Genomic DNA, 16,177 nt, shown 5'->3' on the forward strand with positions numbered 1-16,177 from the left:
AAAATATGTTAAAAAAGCTTCGCATACTTGTTATAAACTGTGTGAACGCGCGCGGGAAACAGAGAGAGCAATAGTTGAAAAAATATCAAAAGCGAGCAATGTAATCGGTGAATATATGAACGTAAATGCGAGTACAAAATACATTGTAATAAAAAATGTATTTTAAATGCGATTCTTTGGCATTTATGCACGATATAATTGTAAAGGCGATCTAACACATTACAAGTAAACATATATGTACAGTTAAGAAATTATCACCCTAAGCGTAAAATAAGTACGAAAACAAGGTACAACACTTAAAAAAGAGAACGATTTTTCGCGTGCTATGATGATTGGAAAACGGTGTCGTGTTTTTCGTTTTGTTTTTTGTTGTAAATGTTCACTATAAAAAACAGCTTCATGAATTTATACTTGATTCGGTACTATGGCTAACGCATACATTGATGTTGATTGTATAGTGTATATTTCTTCTAAACACAATATATTCTAGGGGGATGACAGTCGAAACGTCTCCCCTCTAACGTGTTCAGACATCTCTCCGTTTATTAAATGTTACACTTAATGAAGTTCAGTTTTTTGACATCTCGATTTCACACATCCATTGAATTTTTGTAGGCGTGCATGCTCGTGCGAAATCATATTTACAGTAATTTCTTAACGTAACGTTAAGCTTCTTCGATGGATATAGAGATTTTCTCCAAGTTGCTTATTATTAGGTATCTTGAAACACTTTCAGACCTGCTCTATCGCAAAAAAGATCAACTAGAAAATTTTTATTCGTTCGTTGAGTAGGCTTCATTTGAGGCAACTAGTGCCAGCTTGTAACTAAATTTTTCAACTACGTCAGACTTCGAAAAATTCTGTTGTAACAAACATTTGTTTCGCTGACAATGATCTCTGGTAATTTTGTCAAAGCGGCGAAGATTTTCAAAATATCATAGAGCTTCAACCTCGTACATACTAAAAGAAAATAAAAACATTTTGACATTCTATTTGTGATTCTGCTCCAAATGAGTTTCTCACAATCAAATCATCAATTCACATCTATATCAACATGATTTACTTTTTACAATACATTTGTTGTGGCCCTATCGTTGAACCAATGAAAATATAGATGCTTACCAATACGACACATTAGAACAAAAATATCCTACAAATGAAAATCTCTGTCGAATTTTCATTACAAAACTATGTTATAATCTCGGGGCATGTTGAAATCGTTTTGATGATCACTTGCTTACTTCCGTTCACGATGACACTGGCTCAATCCTGTTGCATGGAATAAAGTAATACAATCATTATAAATGTCTTTAATAAAATATTTTAAAATGAAAAAGAAACTTTTTATGCTTAGAAGTGTCAAATCACTCTATCAGCATCCAACATCAGTAACTCCATTTTTACTTATAGTTGTGAATCATGAAAATTAGAAAAAAAATGTCTACTTGTTTTACAGATCATTTTTTCATGGCAATCTGTTCGATTTGGAGTTAATCACATTGGCGACTGAATGGTTTCCGTATTCTGATCTTTTAGAGGCACATAATGTGTTTAGACAGTTTCATTGATGAAAAATAAAATTAGTGTCACTTTTAAAAAAATTATGTTCCAAAGTTTGAGATCACTTATTTAACGAGCCTGCACTTTTTAATTAACCAAGTCAACAAAATATCTAATAACAAGATATAGTATGAGCTACATTATTAAACTCTTCTTTTTATTGTCAATAAATGCAGGTTTTCCTAAACTTTTGAATAGCATATCATATAGTCTGTGCCTGTGAGTCTTATCAAAAGAACCGAATTAAAATATTTACCACGGATATTCATATGTCTTGTATGTATAAATACATTTTTTAAGTATACAAGATAGTTTGATTTTATAAAGTTCTGTATACGAGTAATTGTGATTAACGTGTGACAGTGTAGTAATCATGCTTATTTGTATAATTTCGTCTTCAGCTGAAAACTTGGTAATAAAAATCAGCGTAGTGTATACTCAATATATTGAAATTAATTAAGAATAACGTTCGAAGTTCATGCATTGCGTTAAATAAAAACTTGTTTCCGATCATGTTACAAATATAAAATATCATTGCGGCTGTTAATTGTTACAAAAATACCTGTCACCAAATATAAACGTGCGAACAGTATACAGAACTTAGAGTGCATGCTATACTAGATTCTAAATTACATACCACATAACAGTTCATTGCATGCAATTTCAATGATGGAAAACAATGCAGATGCAGTAATATCTTACATAAGTACCTACTCGTATCTGAAACACTGGGAATCGCATATGAAATTTTTGGATCTATGTAAATCTGGAGACTGTTTATTTTTATTGCCATTAGCATTATATAGTTTATAATAATCGTTATATTATCCACATATAATACAGTTTTATGTACAAGGGGTCTAGTATACACTATGATTAGATGTAATGAACGACTTCTCGAGAACAATACAAAAGGATGATATTAATAAAAAATGGTAAACAAGAATCGAAGCAGCTATCTACAATTAAAATACAAAAGTAATGAAATATATTCATATATATATATCTGCTAGTCTATGTCTAAATTAATAGTTTCTTAAATACTGAGCAGCAATATAATTTACAGGAACCATATCTAGAAATGCTAATACTCGACTAGTTAACAAATTTCTTAAATATCTGCTCTAAGAGGATGTTTGCAATTTATAATACAGAAGTTATACCAAAATTGCTAGATGAACTTTGTATTCAATGTAACCACCGAAAAATGCAACTTTTTGATTCATTCTTAAACTGAAAAACAAAATGAAATTAATAGGTCCTAATACTGGACTCCCAAGAATGCAGCGTCGCTTTTTGTTCCTTATTAGATTCAGAATATTTTGGCATAAAACAATTATGTAATATTTACAAATGCTTTGGCATCAATCAACAGAATATCGAACTAATTCATAAACAATAGTCGACAAATATATATGCAGCAGTTCTAGGAAACGTTCTAGGTAATCCAACGCTAACTACAATCAGTACATTTTTGTATATCGAACATAAGAGCGTTTGACAACAAAGTATCGTTGAATCAATAATGAACAACATGAAAGATGTAACTTTTTCATATCGGTAAAAACACTAAACTTTTTTTACAGTTTACAACATTCGATAAAGCATTTGACTTATTACGTAATACTTTTATGCAAGAATATAATTATTCGTATACATATATATATATTTGTATATATGTACACGGTATATACATACATGTATATATATATATACGGTACTGTATAGTCGTTTCAGAAAGGCTACAGTAATTTCGATAAGTTGCTACTGTTATGCATCTAAACGTAATGTCAGAACAGTGATTAGAATAAGGTGAGGCCTACGTGAGTCTATCTGCGATATTAATTTCTCTCTCTCTCTCTCTCTCTCTCTCTCTCTCTCTCTCTCTCTCTCTCTCTCTCTCTCTCTCTCTCTCTCTCTCTCTCTCTCATTACGTGAAACGAAAGATTCGGTCTTTCACTTTGCCATTTACTTTTTCGTTAACTAAACTACCGAAAGAGTGACGCTTCTTTTTTTTTGTCCCTCGTTCACGTATCAACCAATTTACAGAACACAAGACTTCCGCGATCACAGAGAAACGTATACGACCAAAAAATGGTTCCCGTAGTCACAAATCTTATTTGTTGTTCTCGTCGGGCCGCAACACATATTATAGAAATCGAGGACGCAGATCAAATAGAATTATTCGCGACAAATACACCAAATATAAAAATATATAGTACATTTACAGTTGTAAAATGGCTGATACACAGTTATACCGTGTCATAATAGCGTATAACATATTTAGGATGAACAATACTCTATTCACTTCTGTTAATGATAGGAGGCTGGTGCAATTCATAAAAACATAAACAACACGACCTATTGATAGAAAAGATAAACGTAATAAATAAAAGTTGACAGCCAACGGTAGGTCACACTGTTATAATTAACAGGAAGCAAATATGTGATTCACGTTCAGTCATTTTGTCAAAATTAATCAAACCGGACAGTGCAACCTACTATGTCACCATGTGCTAAAGGTACCACGAGCCTCTAAAATCGCAATAAGCTAAGGGACCCAATTACTGTGTAGGTACCAATTACTGTGCCTGTATTGATTATACTGATTTTTAAAGCATAATGAATATCAAAAAAGAGATATGTATATACAACATATATTAACTCTTTTTTAATATTCAATATGCTTTAAAAATAAATATAATTAATATAGGCGCAGTAATTGGATCTCTTGGATCCCTACCTAACTCTAAACATAAGTCTAATGTTGCAGAATATAAATTATATAAAACAAAAGGATATGAATATACTAAAAACACTAACATTCAGAAATTCAGGTTCGTATGTATCCAATAAATAGATCAGAAACAAGAGTGTTAACGCGTTGAAGAGGCAAAGTTTTCCGCCATCCTAAATGTGTTAAACATACGCGTAAATATTTTGTATTCATTCTCAACCTCAGCAACCGGAATCTTATCTCCTAGCGCAATTACCTTCGTTGTGAACTAACAATCAAAACCGAAACATCCGAACACGCTGAACCCTTTCAATAAGACTTTTTCTTAAATTCTTGTGCATTCGGTACGTATCATTATCAATAATGGAACGCGATTCGACCAAACGTACTTTCAGATAATTCGACCGTAGGTATACTATAAACGAGCTTCTCAACGATCTCAGTTCAATGATCTCTCGATAACCGTTAAACAAACGCATTTAACGATAAACATAATTTAGTCCGTGGGTCGTAGAAATTTTGTGAACTATCACTTTCGTGTCACTTGTCATCGATGTCGCCGTCGACACCGGCGTTGACAGCCTATTACACCCTAAAACCGTTCATTCGAGAGGCATTTTGCCGACAATGTGGCCTAAGCTCGCGGATGACACTGACAAATCATGTCGGTAAGCTGCGGTTACGGAAACACCAAATAACAGTCCATCGAAAATTCTTAAAATAGCAAGAGAAGCAGAATGTTACGTTACAACCACCAATCCCAACATGAGCGCTAGTCCGACAATGAGTATGTTAGAAAAAGTTAGCAGCGAATTCAAAGCAGAAACCAGAAAGCATGAAGGTATGCCTGAATAAGATACTTTGTGTGAAGACAGACACAGTTTGGTATAGTAACAAAGTACCGCACGATTTTCTCTGTTTATATATATATTAAGTGATCTAATGATTTTACAATTTTTGTCACCAACAACAATCGTATTTGCTATTACAACTATTCTCTTAATACACAAAAGAAAAAGTGGATGAAATTTCACGTTACATTTTTAAGAAAAGAGTTCGGGTTCGATCATGAAAAACAATACTTGTCGATTCCCTCGCGCAAACGCGCAGTTTGTTTGTTTGTTTTCTTTTTCGCGTTTCCGTTTGTTTTGTACAGGTAGTCTTATATTCAGATTAATTGAACAGTAGTCGCGGTGATCCGTTCCTCGCAGCACATTGCGACCGTCGAACATGAACTCATCAGGGTATTGGAATTGTTCTGTACTTAACTGGTCTTATCTTCGGTCAAGGCACGAATCTGAGTCGGGCCTTGTCAAGTCTTTGGTAAATCTTTAACAATCTACTTGGATATAATTAGTGAATCGTTTAGACTATACTGAGTTAGGCATGAACCCTGACCCAACCACCAGTTAGTTGAACCGGCCTCGAGTATGCGCTTAGGACAGCAGCCTTCTTCCTGTCTCAGTGCTTTATACAATGAATTCTTATTTAAAGCAACAAAAAAAAAAAGAGAGAGAATGATACTTGAGCGACGATGAGTCGTATCGAATACATAGAGAGAAATATGGTCAAACAAAATCGATACACCGGAAAACATTTTCATGGAGACATTTTTTCAAACAAAAAAACGCTGCTGTGCTAATAGCGCGGTGCGAATGCTACCGCTACCGGTTTTTGTATGGCCGCTTATAAATCATGATTAAATATATTAAAAGAGAATGGGTGAGTACACGGTACGGTACAGTACTTAACAAGTGATGCGTCGAATACATCGTTAGGTTTTCGTTAATATGTCTTCCAAATTTCAGCTGTTGCTTCTGCCTGCGTATGCAGGTCAGACTAGACCACACATGCTGAAAAGACACCCATCACACGTCAACCAATGTCCCCGCCGTAGTCCTGATCGTTTAGCAGATTACGGTTGTAAATGGCAGCCCTGTAACTGTACCTATTTATGGCGGGTCGATCGGGAACAGGCGGTGGAATTAACGCCACGTCTGAATTCAGCAGAGCTCCGCTCCCTTCGTCTACTTCGCCGATACTGCTCTCCACCAGCGACGGCTCCACCTCTGTGAATGCCAGCCTAGACCGTAGCAAGTACGCGTATGTCTTGTACCTCCTCAACTGCAATTCAGAAGTCACAAAGATTATTCGACGGTGAAGTCGTAAAACGGTACCTATTTCACTAACAAGGTTCCTGTTCACAGCTTAATGGAGTTAGGGGGTCTCCCTAGTTGGGCTCCCTCATTACATGCCAATTTCCTTTTACGAGAAGGACACCGTGTGACATTATATATGGCGATTTATTCGTCATTCGAAACAACGTTTGCCCAACTCCGAGGGAGAGCCCCCTAAGTGTGCTACGGTGGCTACTGAAACCATGTTTGAATCCCGCTCGGTCAATTTCTTTCGCCCCCAGGACTCAAACGTAACCGAAGTCTGTAGTTTTAATATCTATTCAGAACTTGAAGGCATTGTTGAAATGTAAAGGAATGAAATGTCAAAGGAAACGTGATATTTCGGTAGCAGTATTTCAACATGGAGAAATATAAGACGGTAATTAATATTGTCTCACCCACAGGGTTATCAGACGCCCGGGCTTGGCCCAGACTGTTCTGAATTCTTAATTGCGTCCGGGGCTGTGTCCGGTTAAATGGTTTAATGCCATGAAAAATGACTATATAAGTCGCATTTGAGTTAAAGCAAGCATAGAGAATTTCGCACGATCTTGATAATGTATTTGAGATTGTTAGTGGGCGCCGATAATTACCTCGTGATGCAAGTAGGAAATCTTCTCCTTATAGTTTTGTACAGTGAGAGCTTTCGCCCCTCTTTCGGGTGGATACCCTCTGTGCTCCTCTAGCTCGGCCTCTAATTTATTAACCCTTTCCTCGTGGTCCCGTAACTGTTCTCTCTGACAACACGAGCAAAAATCCAAGAAACTGTCAGTTGTGAAACACTTGGGAGAGCAAACACGCGAAACAGATGTGGCAGTTACACGCATTACACTACTGATTCGGTTACTGATGCTTCTAATCTCGTGTCCAAAAGGGATAATCTCATTTTGTCAATGGCTGTATTCCGTTTTGAAGATATGAGAACTTAGAGAACGAAGTTGGCTTCAGGGATAGTAGAGGAAGGCTTGTAAATAAAGAAACAACGGAGACAGATTATATTCGTTGCGTGGACGAGGTGAAAAACACGGTTTCTTAATGTTCTGTTAGCACGTGACACTACTCACAGGAGATAGCTTCGTGTGACTGCAGGGTAGAAGGGGTCGCTGAAATTTTCGCTGGGAACCCACGGCTCCTGCTAACGGCTGGCAGGAGAAACTGGCGCACACGAAATTGATTGTGTCGATCCACGACTGCAGTTCTTTGGAATCACTGGAAATAACGTCTCTCTTACCATAGGTTCACAAGAAATCAATTGATCGCCGTCAAAACTAGCCTCGATAGAACAACAGACATCAAACGAGAAAACTATCAGATATTTTCGAAAGAGATCATTTCTGTTAGGCTTTAATCATTTTGTTCATTCTACAGTGTCACCCTGCTATTATAACGACTTCGAGTGCTCACCTTGTTTGGAAGAGATATTCTGCTTGATCGGCAGTCTGTAACCTGAAGACATGTTGCTTTTTTGTGTAGTCCGACGCCTTTGTGGCCAACGCGTGATGGATACGTATCGCGTTGTGCAAACTATCATTACGGAAGCCATGCTCGTCTTTGTGCAAATATAATACAAGTTCTCTCAATGTACAATAATACATTTTCCAACCTCGTTTCCCAAACGGAGCTGAAACAGTTCACAACATTACAATATTAGTGAATCGAACTGTACACAAGATCTAAACCAGTCTAATATTTATTAAGTAATTATATATTTACAGATTCTCACAAATATATTCCGCACACCTTCAGAACAATTAAGAAAGGACTTCATAATTTCTTTGCTGTCTATTTCGCAGAATTTGAATGACCAGGGAAGTAACGGAAATAAATTTGTGAGATTCCATGGAATAATAAAATTGTGATTTAGGAGTTGTTACTTTTCTTTCCGTTGGAATCGAAGCAGCATTTCCGCATAACGTAACCCTTCTTAAACTCCGTAGCACCCGTAACATTTGGCACGTCGAGGAACGGATTCCCGGTCCCAGGCATCGCTGGACCATCACCCTGTTGAATCGCCTGATTCGCAGCTTCATCCCCTTCTTCGTCCCTGATAGAGCGATACGGTTACTGATCAAACTCATGCATAAAGAGGCTCGAATCATCTAACGCTTCTGAGTCAACTTACAAGGCCCATTCTAAGGGGATCGACTTGATAGCGTTGTAAAGCTGTTTCAGCACCTCTCTAGGGAAATTATCGCCGTCGTTCAGTTCCGAGAGGTTCTCTATAAATTCGTTACACGACATCTTCCTGCCGATATTTTGACCGTGGAGGTCCGTGTTGAGCAGCATTATAGCGCAGGTTAACGTATGAACAGCGTCTGTAAAGATTAGAATAACCAGCAATTAATACCAGATACCGAATCGAACGATCTCTGTCGACTCGAAGACTCACCCTGAGAGTTGAAGGCGCCAGGGTTACAATCGAGAAACCTCTTGGAGAAATGTACAAGAACCCTTTCCCTTTCCTGGGTCTCCCCTGTCAAAGAGAACTGGGCAAGGAACTTTCTGAGAGCCACGTCCAGCGAGTCCCGTTCGAAGTTGAAGTATCTCAAGTATTCTTCGGCTACCGCTCTGCTAAAGTCGTTGCTGGAACCCAGAAAGGAGGATCAAGAGTTAGCGGGTACGGCTATTGGAACCTCGGCCGGGTATGTGGGCGCTTCGAAAACCACCAGTCCCACCAGAGGCGTGTGTCACATACTTTTTGCTAAGGTGTCTAGAGACGTCAGACTTTTTGAAACCGTCCAATGAGTATAGCCTCTTGGCCAGTCGAACCGCCGACGGTAGGTCCACCGCTTTCGGGCTGTAATGGAAGCTGTGCAAACTTTCGATGTCGCTCTCCTCATCGGCTGACTGAGGCGGCGACGTGCCGTGCTTGTCGTCGAAGTTGCCGATGTTCAGCGCCTCCTTCTCGTCCTCGCTCTCTTTCAGCTCCTGAAACGGACGCCGACGAATCAGAGGCGTTTTTCTGGGCTCGGCGGAGTCAGCGAAACTCAATTGGAACGAATTCGATCGATCAAGGCCTTGCTTCTCTCCGGGACACTCGTTAGACACAATTAAACGGATAGACAACAGTGGCTAATTTCTTAGTGGGCGTGGTCATTTTATACGGTGGGCGGGACTAATGGAACATGCGAAATAAGAAATTTGATGTACATGGATTCTCATAATAGATGACCATTCTTCTCATATGTTTGACGCAATTCAATGTATAAACGGGAGTGGCGTTGTAGGTAGCCAAACTGCAAAGTAGGCGTGTCAGTCGGCACAATGGGCGTGATTTATCGGTAGTCTCGAATCGAGTTTGTTCCAACAATGGTCCCCACCGATTCCCCAAAGAATTTCCAACAAAGCAGAGTCCACCTTGACCCTCTTGCTGCCAGCCTCAAATAAGTGGCATACGTAAATGCTGTCGATTTGATATTTTCGTTTTCACAAAGAAATCGAATCGGTCCAGTTTGTACAGAGACACGCTAAGAGCAAAGGATTAAAGACGAAATGGTACCTGATATCCGACGAATTCGGGCGTAACATTTCCGCCAGCAGATCGTTGCACCGTGTTCTGGGCGGTTGAGGTGGGTACAAGGTCAGGATTGGCGGGGTTCCCGCGTCGCCTGTTCTGCCTGGGACTGGTATTCCTGGCGGCGGGAGCATCCTTGTCAGGGCCTTTGACCTGTATCACTATCCTGTGCTCGGAACTGTCCTGCCCGGAGGAGTAACCGGTAGGCGTGGTCGCGGCGCTCTTGAGCCTTCTTTGAGGCGGTTCGCTGGCCAGTATCGTGGAGTCACTGTCACTCGGATCACTGACCATCATATCGCGAGCACTGAGTATGTCCATAGTCTCCTCGTCGTTGTAGTCGGGACTGGACATGTTGCTGATGGCCTCGGACTGGCTGAGGTCACCGTTGGTGGGATGAAGGCCGGAGGCCGAGGAGGTGGTCCCGTCGCCGGAGGGGCCCAGGGCTGTGGCGTTGGTGCCCATGGGTACCGGCGGTGGGAACCTACGGGACCCAGAATTGGAGGACATGACGGAGGACGAGACCGAGGTAGGGGAGGCTGGCGATAAGGATCTCTGAGGACTAGTGCCCTCCGTCGAGGAGCTACTCGACGAGGATTGGGACGAGCTGCCGTTTTGACAGCACGAGGTGCGCTCCGAGGCGGACGGTGAGCTGACCGGCGCGTTGTACGTCCAGACGATCCGCTCGCTGGACAAACCCTGGCCGCTGTCAGGCCGCGTGTCCAACAGGGTGTTCAAGCTGGACGTGACGTCGTCGTCAATGTCAATGTCCACCGCGCTCATCGCCGGGTCCTTTTGGAATTGCAAGTGGTCCTCGGAGCGCGAGGTACGCACGAACCCGCTCGAGTAACCGAAATTCGCGGCGTTCGGCTTGCTAGCATCGCTCTGGCCCGGACACTGACCGCTCTCGCGTTTGCTGATGCCGACCGGGGAGGTGCTGGCCGAGTTCGAACCGGTGCACTTGTACGCACGGTGATGGCCCAGCATCTCGTTAGGACTGGTAGGTACCGAGTTATGATGGTGGTGATTGTGGTGATTATGGTGATGGTGGGTGTGATGATTGTTGTACCTCAGCGAGTCGACCTTCTTCTGGTGCTTCGGCAGAAGACCGCTGCTCTGCTGAGTTCGCGACAGATTCAGCATCAGGTCACCGGTCATCATGTAGGCTTCGAACCTGCGCCACAACACTCGTTTATGTACTCACTCCACCATTCGCAATTCGAAACCGAACCGCTCCCCAGCGTCGGAGTCCCATTCCCATCAATTGTCATTCGAAGCTGTTACGCGCAAACTGTTCAACCGCCTGCGTCAAATATTATAAGCGATGGTTCTGTTCTACATTGATTCTACTTCAAGGACGACGGCACCGCTGACTCTACGGAATACAACTCTGTTACACGATTATCAAAACTCTTAGGGGTAACACTTTAGCACGCTTTCAAACATTATTCTCTAGAATTCGAGGACAGCGATGACAAATAATAGAGCGTCCGAATCTCTGGCAAACTATCAAACGTCTGTAACATCGTGCTCGTACAAAAAGCAATTGCAGTCGTCCCCGAAGAGTTAACGACTCGATACACTGAAAACTTTGGGACCAAAATGTTCTAGTGACGAAACTAGTGTGAATTATTTCATTTGTGGAAGTTTGACCAACATATGTGTCACGTTCTTCTGATTGAAACTACCCCAAACACGACGCAGTTTGGGTCATATTCACTTGTTTGATTCACGATGCGGTAGAACCTCGGTTATCCGAACAGATCGGTGGAAAACTCACTTAGCTGCGACTGCTTTGCACAATAAATCGTGTTGAAGATGGACTGCTTTAGATTCGATTGCCCGTAAAACTAACTAGCCCGTAAGTATTCGGGGAATTCGGACACCGTCGGTTCGGATAATCGAGGTTCTACCGCATCGTTAATTAAGCAAGCAAATGTGCCTCGAACTGCGCCGTGTTTGGGCTCGTTTTACTCGGAAAAATGTCACGAATTCGCCACGTAGAATCGTCTCTTAAAATATGTAACGCACAACACTCTCTGTATACACAACTGTATACTGTTGCATCCGCACAGAGACAACTTGTTGTCTCGATCCATCGACTGCGGAGTTTCTAAGTTAAATTGACTTTGGAGGAACATTCGGAGACCTGAAATTTTACCATCGGTAGAAACTAGACCCTCCGCATCGGAAAACTTCCCGGCTAAGAAAATCGATTTTGCTTGGGGTAACGAGTATACCCGAAGGACGGAAGCCAAGAGACGAAGTCTCGTTTTACCGTTGGTGTTCCTCCGACCCTATAGACAGATGGCGACGTACCTGGGCGTATTATTCTGTCTGGTGAATTTTTCTCCAGACAGTGGCTTCCATTGGGTCCGTTCTTCCTCCTTGAAGCTGTCGACCGGCTGGAGTAGCGCCTCCAGCTCGGAGGAACCGGAAGCGTCGCTGTAGGAACCGTTGCTTCTAGTCGTGTATTGCGACGCACCGGTCGGTTCCTGTGGCGAACCGCCAGGTAACTCCGGCGTTCCCGTTTTCCTGGAGTCCGAGTCCTCACCATTGCCCGAGGAGATGGACAGAGGGTTGTTCGCAACGGTTGTCGCCTCGTGAGAGATCTTCGAGTTGTCCGTCTCGTCGCATGCCGGCTGTCCAGGTGATAACAAGCGACGCACGTGCGCTTTTATTGCAGGATCTGTAGAAACAACGTGGTTATATCTTATCTGGTTATATCTTGTCAGCATCGTTCTTCTGCTCCGTTCTTCTAATAAATGGTTTTTTTTCGGGTACTACTGCTATATATATATATACGATATCCGAGGGCGATAAGAAGTGCCTTAAATAGGAAAGATGACTTGTTGACCTGGCACAATTGCCAGTGTCCGTTGCATCATGAGGGAGGCACGTTACGAGAGGTGAGACTCGTTCGAAGCATGAGTAAGTGCAAAGAGAAAAAATCTTGTGCAGAGTCATCGATTTACGTGATTGTTTGATTGTTTTATTTATAGGTCGAACGATGGCGATAGCAATTCCGAGACAATTATAGAGAAAGCATCGAGGAGTTATTTTTGAAAAAAGCTTTGCGTAAATCAGAGTTGATAATGATGAGGATGTGTTGCAACTGTATAGAGTATTTCTGTGACAAATGCGACGTTTTATTACTGCGTTGTTGTATTCAATATGGTACAGTAACGTCAAACGTGTAGGAAGGAGTTTATATTGTTTCTTTGTAGTAACGAGTGCTTAATAAAATGTGAGAAACTAAAGTCAGGCTTTATTTGTTGAGCTAGTGAAAAGAGTCGACGACCACAGACACCGAGGAGCACAGAAGTTCCCTTACAGGTCGTTGTCTACTTCCGGTGGTTGCCCTCGCGTACCTGTGGAACGAATACTAATCGATTTACCTTCCAGTCTGTGTTGTTGCTATTCAACTTTTCTTCTGCTAACAGTCTATTCCGTAAAAAAGTGTTATAGAAACATATCAAAAACATCGACAATTTCAGACCTGCTCCAATAGTCAGTTTTTTCCGAACCGGTAGTAATCTTAAGCGGTGTTGTTATTAATATTTTCTCAATTTACACTCCATTGGCGCCATTGTGGAGACGGTCTCGGTCTGTTGCCGTGAAATATGATATATTTGTGTGCCTTGGTTCCGGTATCAAGAGAATAGGACTTATTAGAGCTCTCTGCAGCAGGTGCCTGCATTTGAACCGTCGAAATCCGCTCGTAATAAATCCCCATTGAAAAATGTCGTTCGGCCACCGAGGCATCGCGTCGAAGCGTATTTTCCGTGCGACAAAAGTCTTCCGGAGCCGCGGAGGGCATCAGAGAGAAAGAGAGACAGAGAGAGAGAGAGAGAGAGAGAGAGAGAGATTTTCCCATTCTTCGTTTCGCAATAATCTCGCGTCTGGCGTCGCGCGCGTACCTAGCCCGGCTCGGCTCCGCTCGGCTCCGCGCGTGTTCGCGTATTTCCAGCCGGCCGAAGGCAGTAACTGGGACAGGTCTTTCCGTTCCGAGGGAAGTCTGATTAAAAAGCCGCGGCTGCATCGTTCTCTCCCCGGCGAGAAAATTTATTGCCGGCGCGTGGAGGACTTCAAAGCCGGTCGCGGCGGCGCCAAAGGAAAGTTTCCGCGGCGAGGGGCCAACCGGACAGAGCCCTGGCACCGTGCTGGAAAAACGACCGGGCCGGGATGACACGGGGAAAATAAGTTCGATTCCCATGGGGTGGTCGGCCCGGAGGGAGGGGACCAGCGGGATTTACGAGCGACGAACAGCCACCGGGCACAGTGAAGTCACCCTTAAATAATTCAGACACGGCGACCGTCGCGGAACCCGTTGTTCAACGGCTGTCGACCACGATCACTCACCGTTTATACTTCGCCCTCCACCCTCTGCACGCCCGACAACAACGACTTTATGATCCCGAGATCCAAGGAATGCGACCACGTTCCGCGTTGACGCCGCCGGGCGACTTTCGTGTGTTCTTTCAACCCCTATTTCCGCGAGACAGCTCCATGGATTACGCTCCCCGGTGGTTCACCCTCCCCTAATACCAGGGAACGGGTGTCTATGCTAGGACACGTAGGATACACAGTGGTGTAGGTGCGCGGGCGAGGCCTCTGACGATTGCAGTGGAAATGTTTATGGAAACATTTGTGTAATTAGACAAAATATCAACCCTTAAAGTCAAGACATTCCTTTCGACCTAGAACATTTGTGATTTGTAATAACTTATCGAATACAGACGACGTTAATAGTATGAGAACTGTTTCTGGTAACAGTGTGGCAATTTCTCGTGTATTTTTGCAACCCCTATTTCCTCGAGATAGACGCATGTATACCCGCGGTGGTTCACCCTTACCCTAATGCCGGAATACCGCTGGTTATGGTCCGTGGCGAGTGGGGTGAAAATGTTTATGGACACCTCCGATTTTGTTAATGATCAAACTGTGAATATTTTATACATTTATGACAAAGTTAAGAGGTGAAAAAAGAAAAGATGAAGAGATGTGAAAAGAATTCAGGAATATATTGTTTTCGACTTTTTAAACGATTCAAATACACTTTCTTTTCACTTCGGTTTCTCGCGATCGACTTGGACAATTTTAATTTCGCATAAAGATCCGCCAGTCCGATAATAAGAATTCCAGTAGGAGTGCGAGACACTATTTTATTCAGATCAAATACAATAAATGAATCTTCGCCCAAGAAACACAGACGGATTAATAAAAATCTGATGGGGAAAAATAGTGTACGTTGTTGAACGACCGGTAGAATGATTCACGCGAGTAGATGTTGAACTTGATCTTGATCTTGTTGCTAGTAAAGCATCGTGATGTTTAGCTGGTGAGTGAACTCCCGGCCGATCTAATGATAGAACGCACTGGACGCGTATAGGCGCTCTTGAACCTGATAGTAATAATAGAATTATGCGATAATAACCCGTAGAAAACACCATCGCGTCTGGCTGTGTGTAGCTTAACGCCTCACTTTGCCTTGGCCGGGGCCAAAGAGACGCCCGACACACGTCGCTGTTCACGCGTGCTTGGATGAAAAAAGAGAAGAAAAAAAAGGGAGAGAACGTCGAGGGGCCACGTAATTAACCGCACGAGCCAACGATCAAACGTTCAGATAACAAACAATTTTCTATTAGAGTGACTCATTGATTGCCGACGCGGTCTAGGAGAATGCCGGGACTGGCTCTCTTTTATTCCGGCTTGGAAAACACGCTCCCCCGTTTCCCATGTCGGGCGGTAATTCGCGATTAAATTATAATCCCTGATCTTGCACTATTTAAATGACTAACAGAGGACACCGTGTTTGTACGAATCGGATCTTCAAGCGAACTTTATGCGCTCCGATCAAAATCGGAATTGCGGAAAATTTGATTGCGCCTACCAACTAGGAAACCTCTTTCGGTAAAAATAGTATAAAAAAACATTATTGATTTTTGTCGTCATACGCGTTCCCTAGTACTTTCAAATTCTCCGCGTATAATAATCTGAAAATGACGCCTTTTCTAATGCAATTAATTGGACTAATATGTAAAAAGTGGGCCATTTTCATGGAAACGCGGCGGTACCGTGAAACTAGGTTAATTTTAATAGAGTTCTAAAATTATGATCGGCAGTGACCGTTGCTAACCCATTTCACAAGGCTTTCAATACTATTGCGGAACACCGCTACCAGAACCACCG

General features: G+C 42.3%; 1 protein-coding gene across 2 annotated transcripts in view; it reads right to left on the reverse strand.

The window, feature by feature from the left end:
- Positions 1-6,156: 6,156 nt before the first annotated feature.
- The window catches only part of Efa6 (Exchange factor for Arf 6), a 58,416-nt gene continuing 48,395 nt past the window's right edge, over positions 6,157-16,177 (reverse strand). The window contains exons 4-13 of one of the 2 annotated variants that reach the window (XM_076794379.1): positions 12,305-12,674; positions 9,974-11,159; positions 9,170-9,402; positions 8,864-9,057; positions 8,597-8,789; positions 8,349-8,518; positions 7,879-8,095; positions 7,539-7,683; positions 7,068-7,211; positions 6,157-6,421 (exon numbers count right to left, since the gene is read on the reverse strand). In XM_076794379.1, the coding sequence (XP_076650494.1) occupies positions 6,173-6,421; positions 7,068-7,211; positions 7,539-7,683; positions 7,879-8,095; positions 8,349-8,518; positions 8,597-8,789; positions 8,864-9,057; positions 9,170-9,402; positions 9,974-11,159; positions 12,305-12,674 (3,101 nt within the window). In that variant the 3' untranslated portion in view covers positions 6,157-6,172. The other variant, XM_076794380.1, reaches the window with a different exon arrangement.

Source organism: Halictus rubicundus, chromosome 10 (genome assembly GCF_050948215.1).
Source record: "Halictus rubicundus isolate RS-2024b chromosome 10, iyHalRubi1_principal, whole genome shotgun sequence".
NCBI lineage: Eukaryota > Metazoa > Arthropoda > Insecta > Hymenoptera > Halictidae > Halictus > Halictus rubicundus.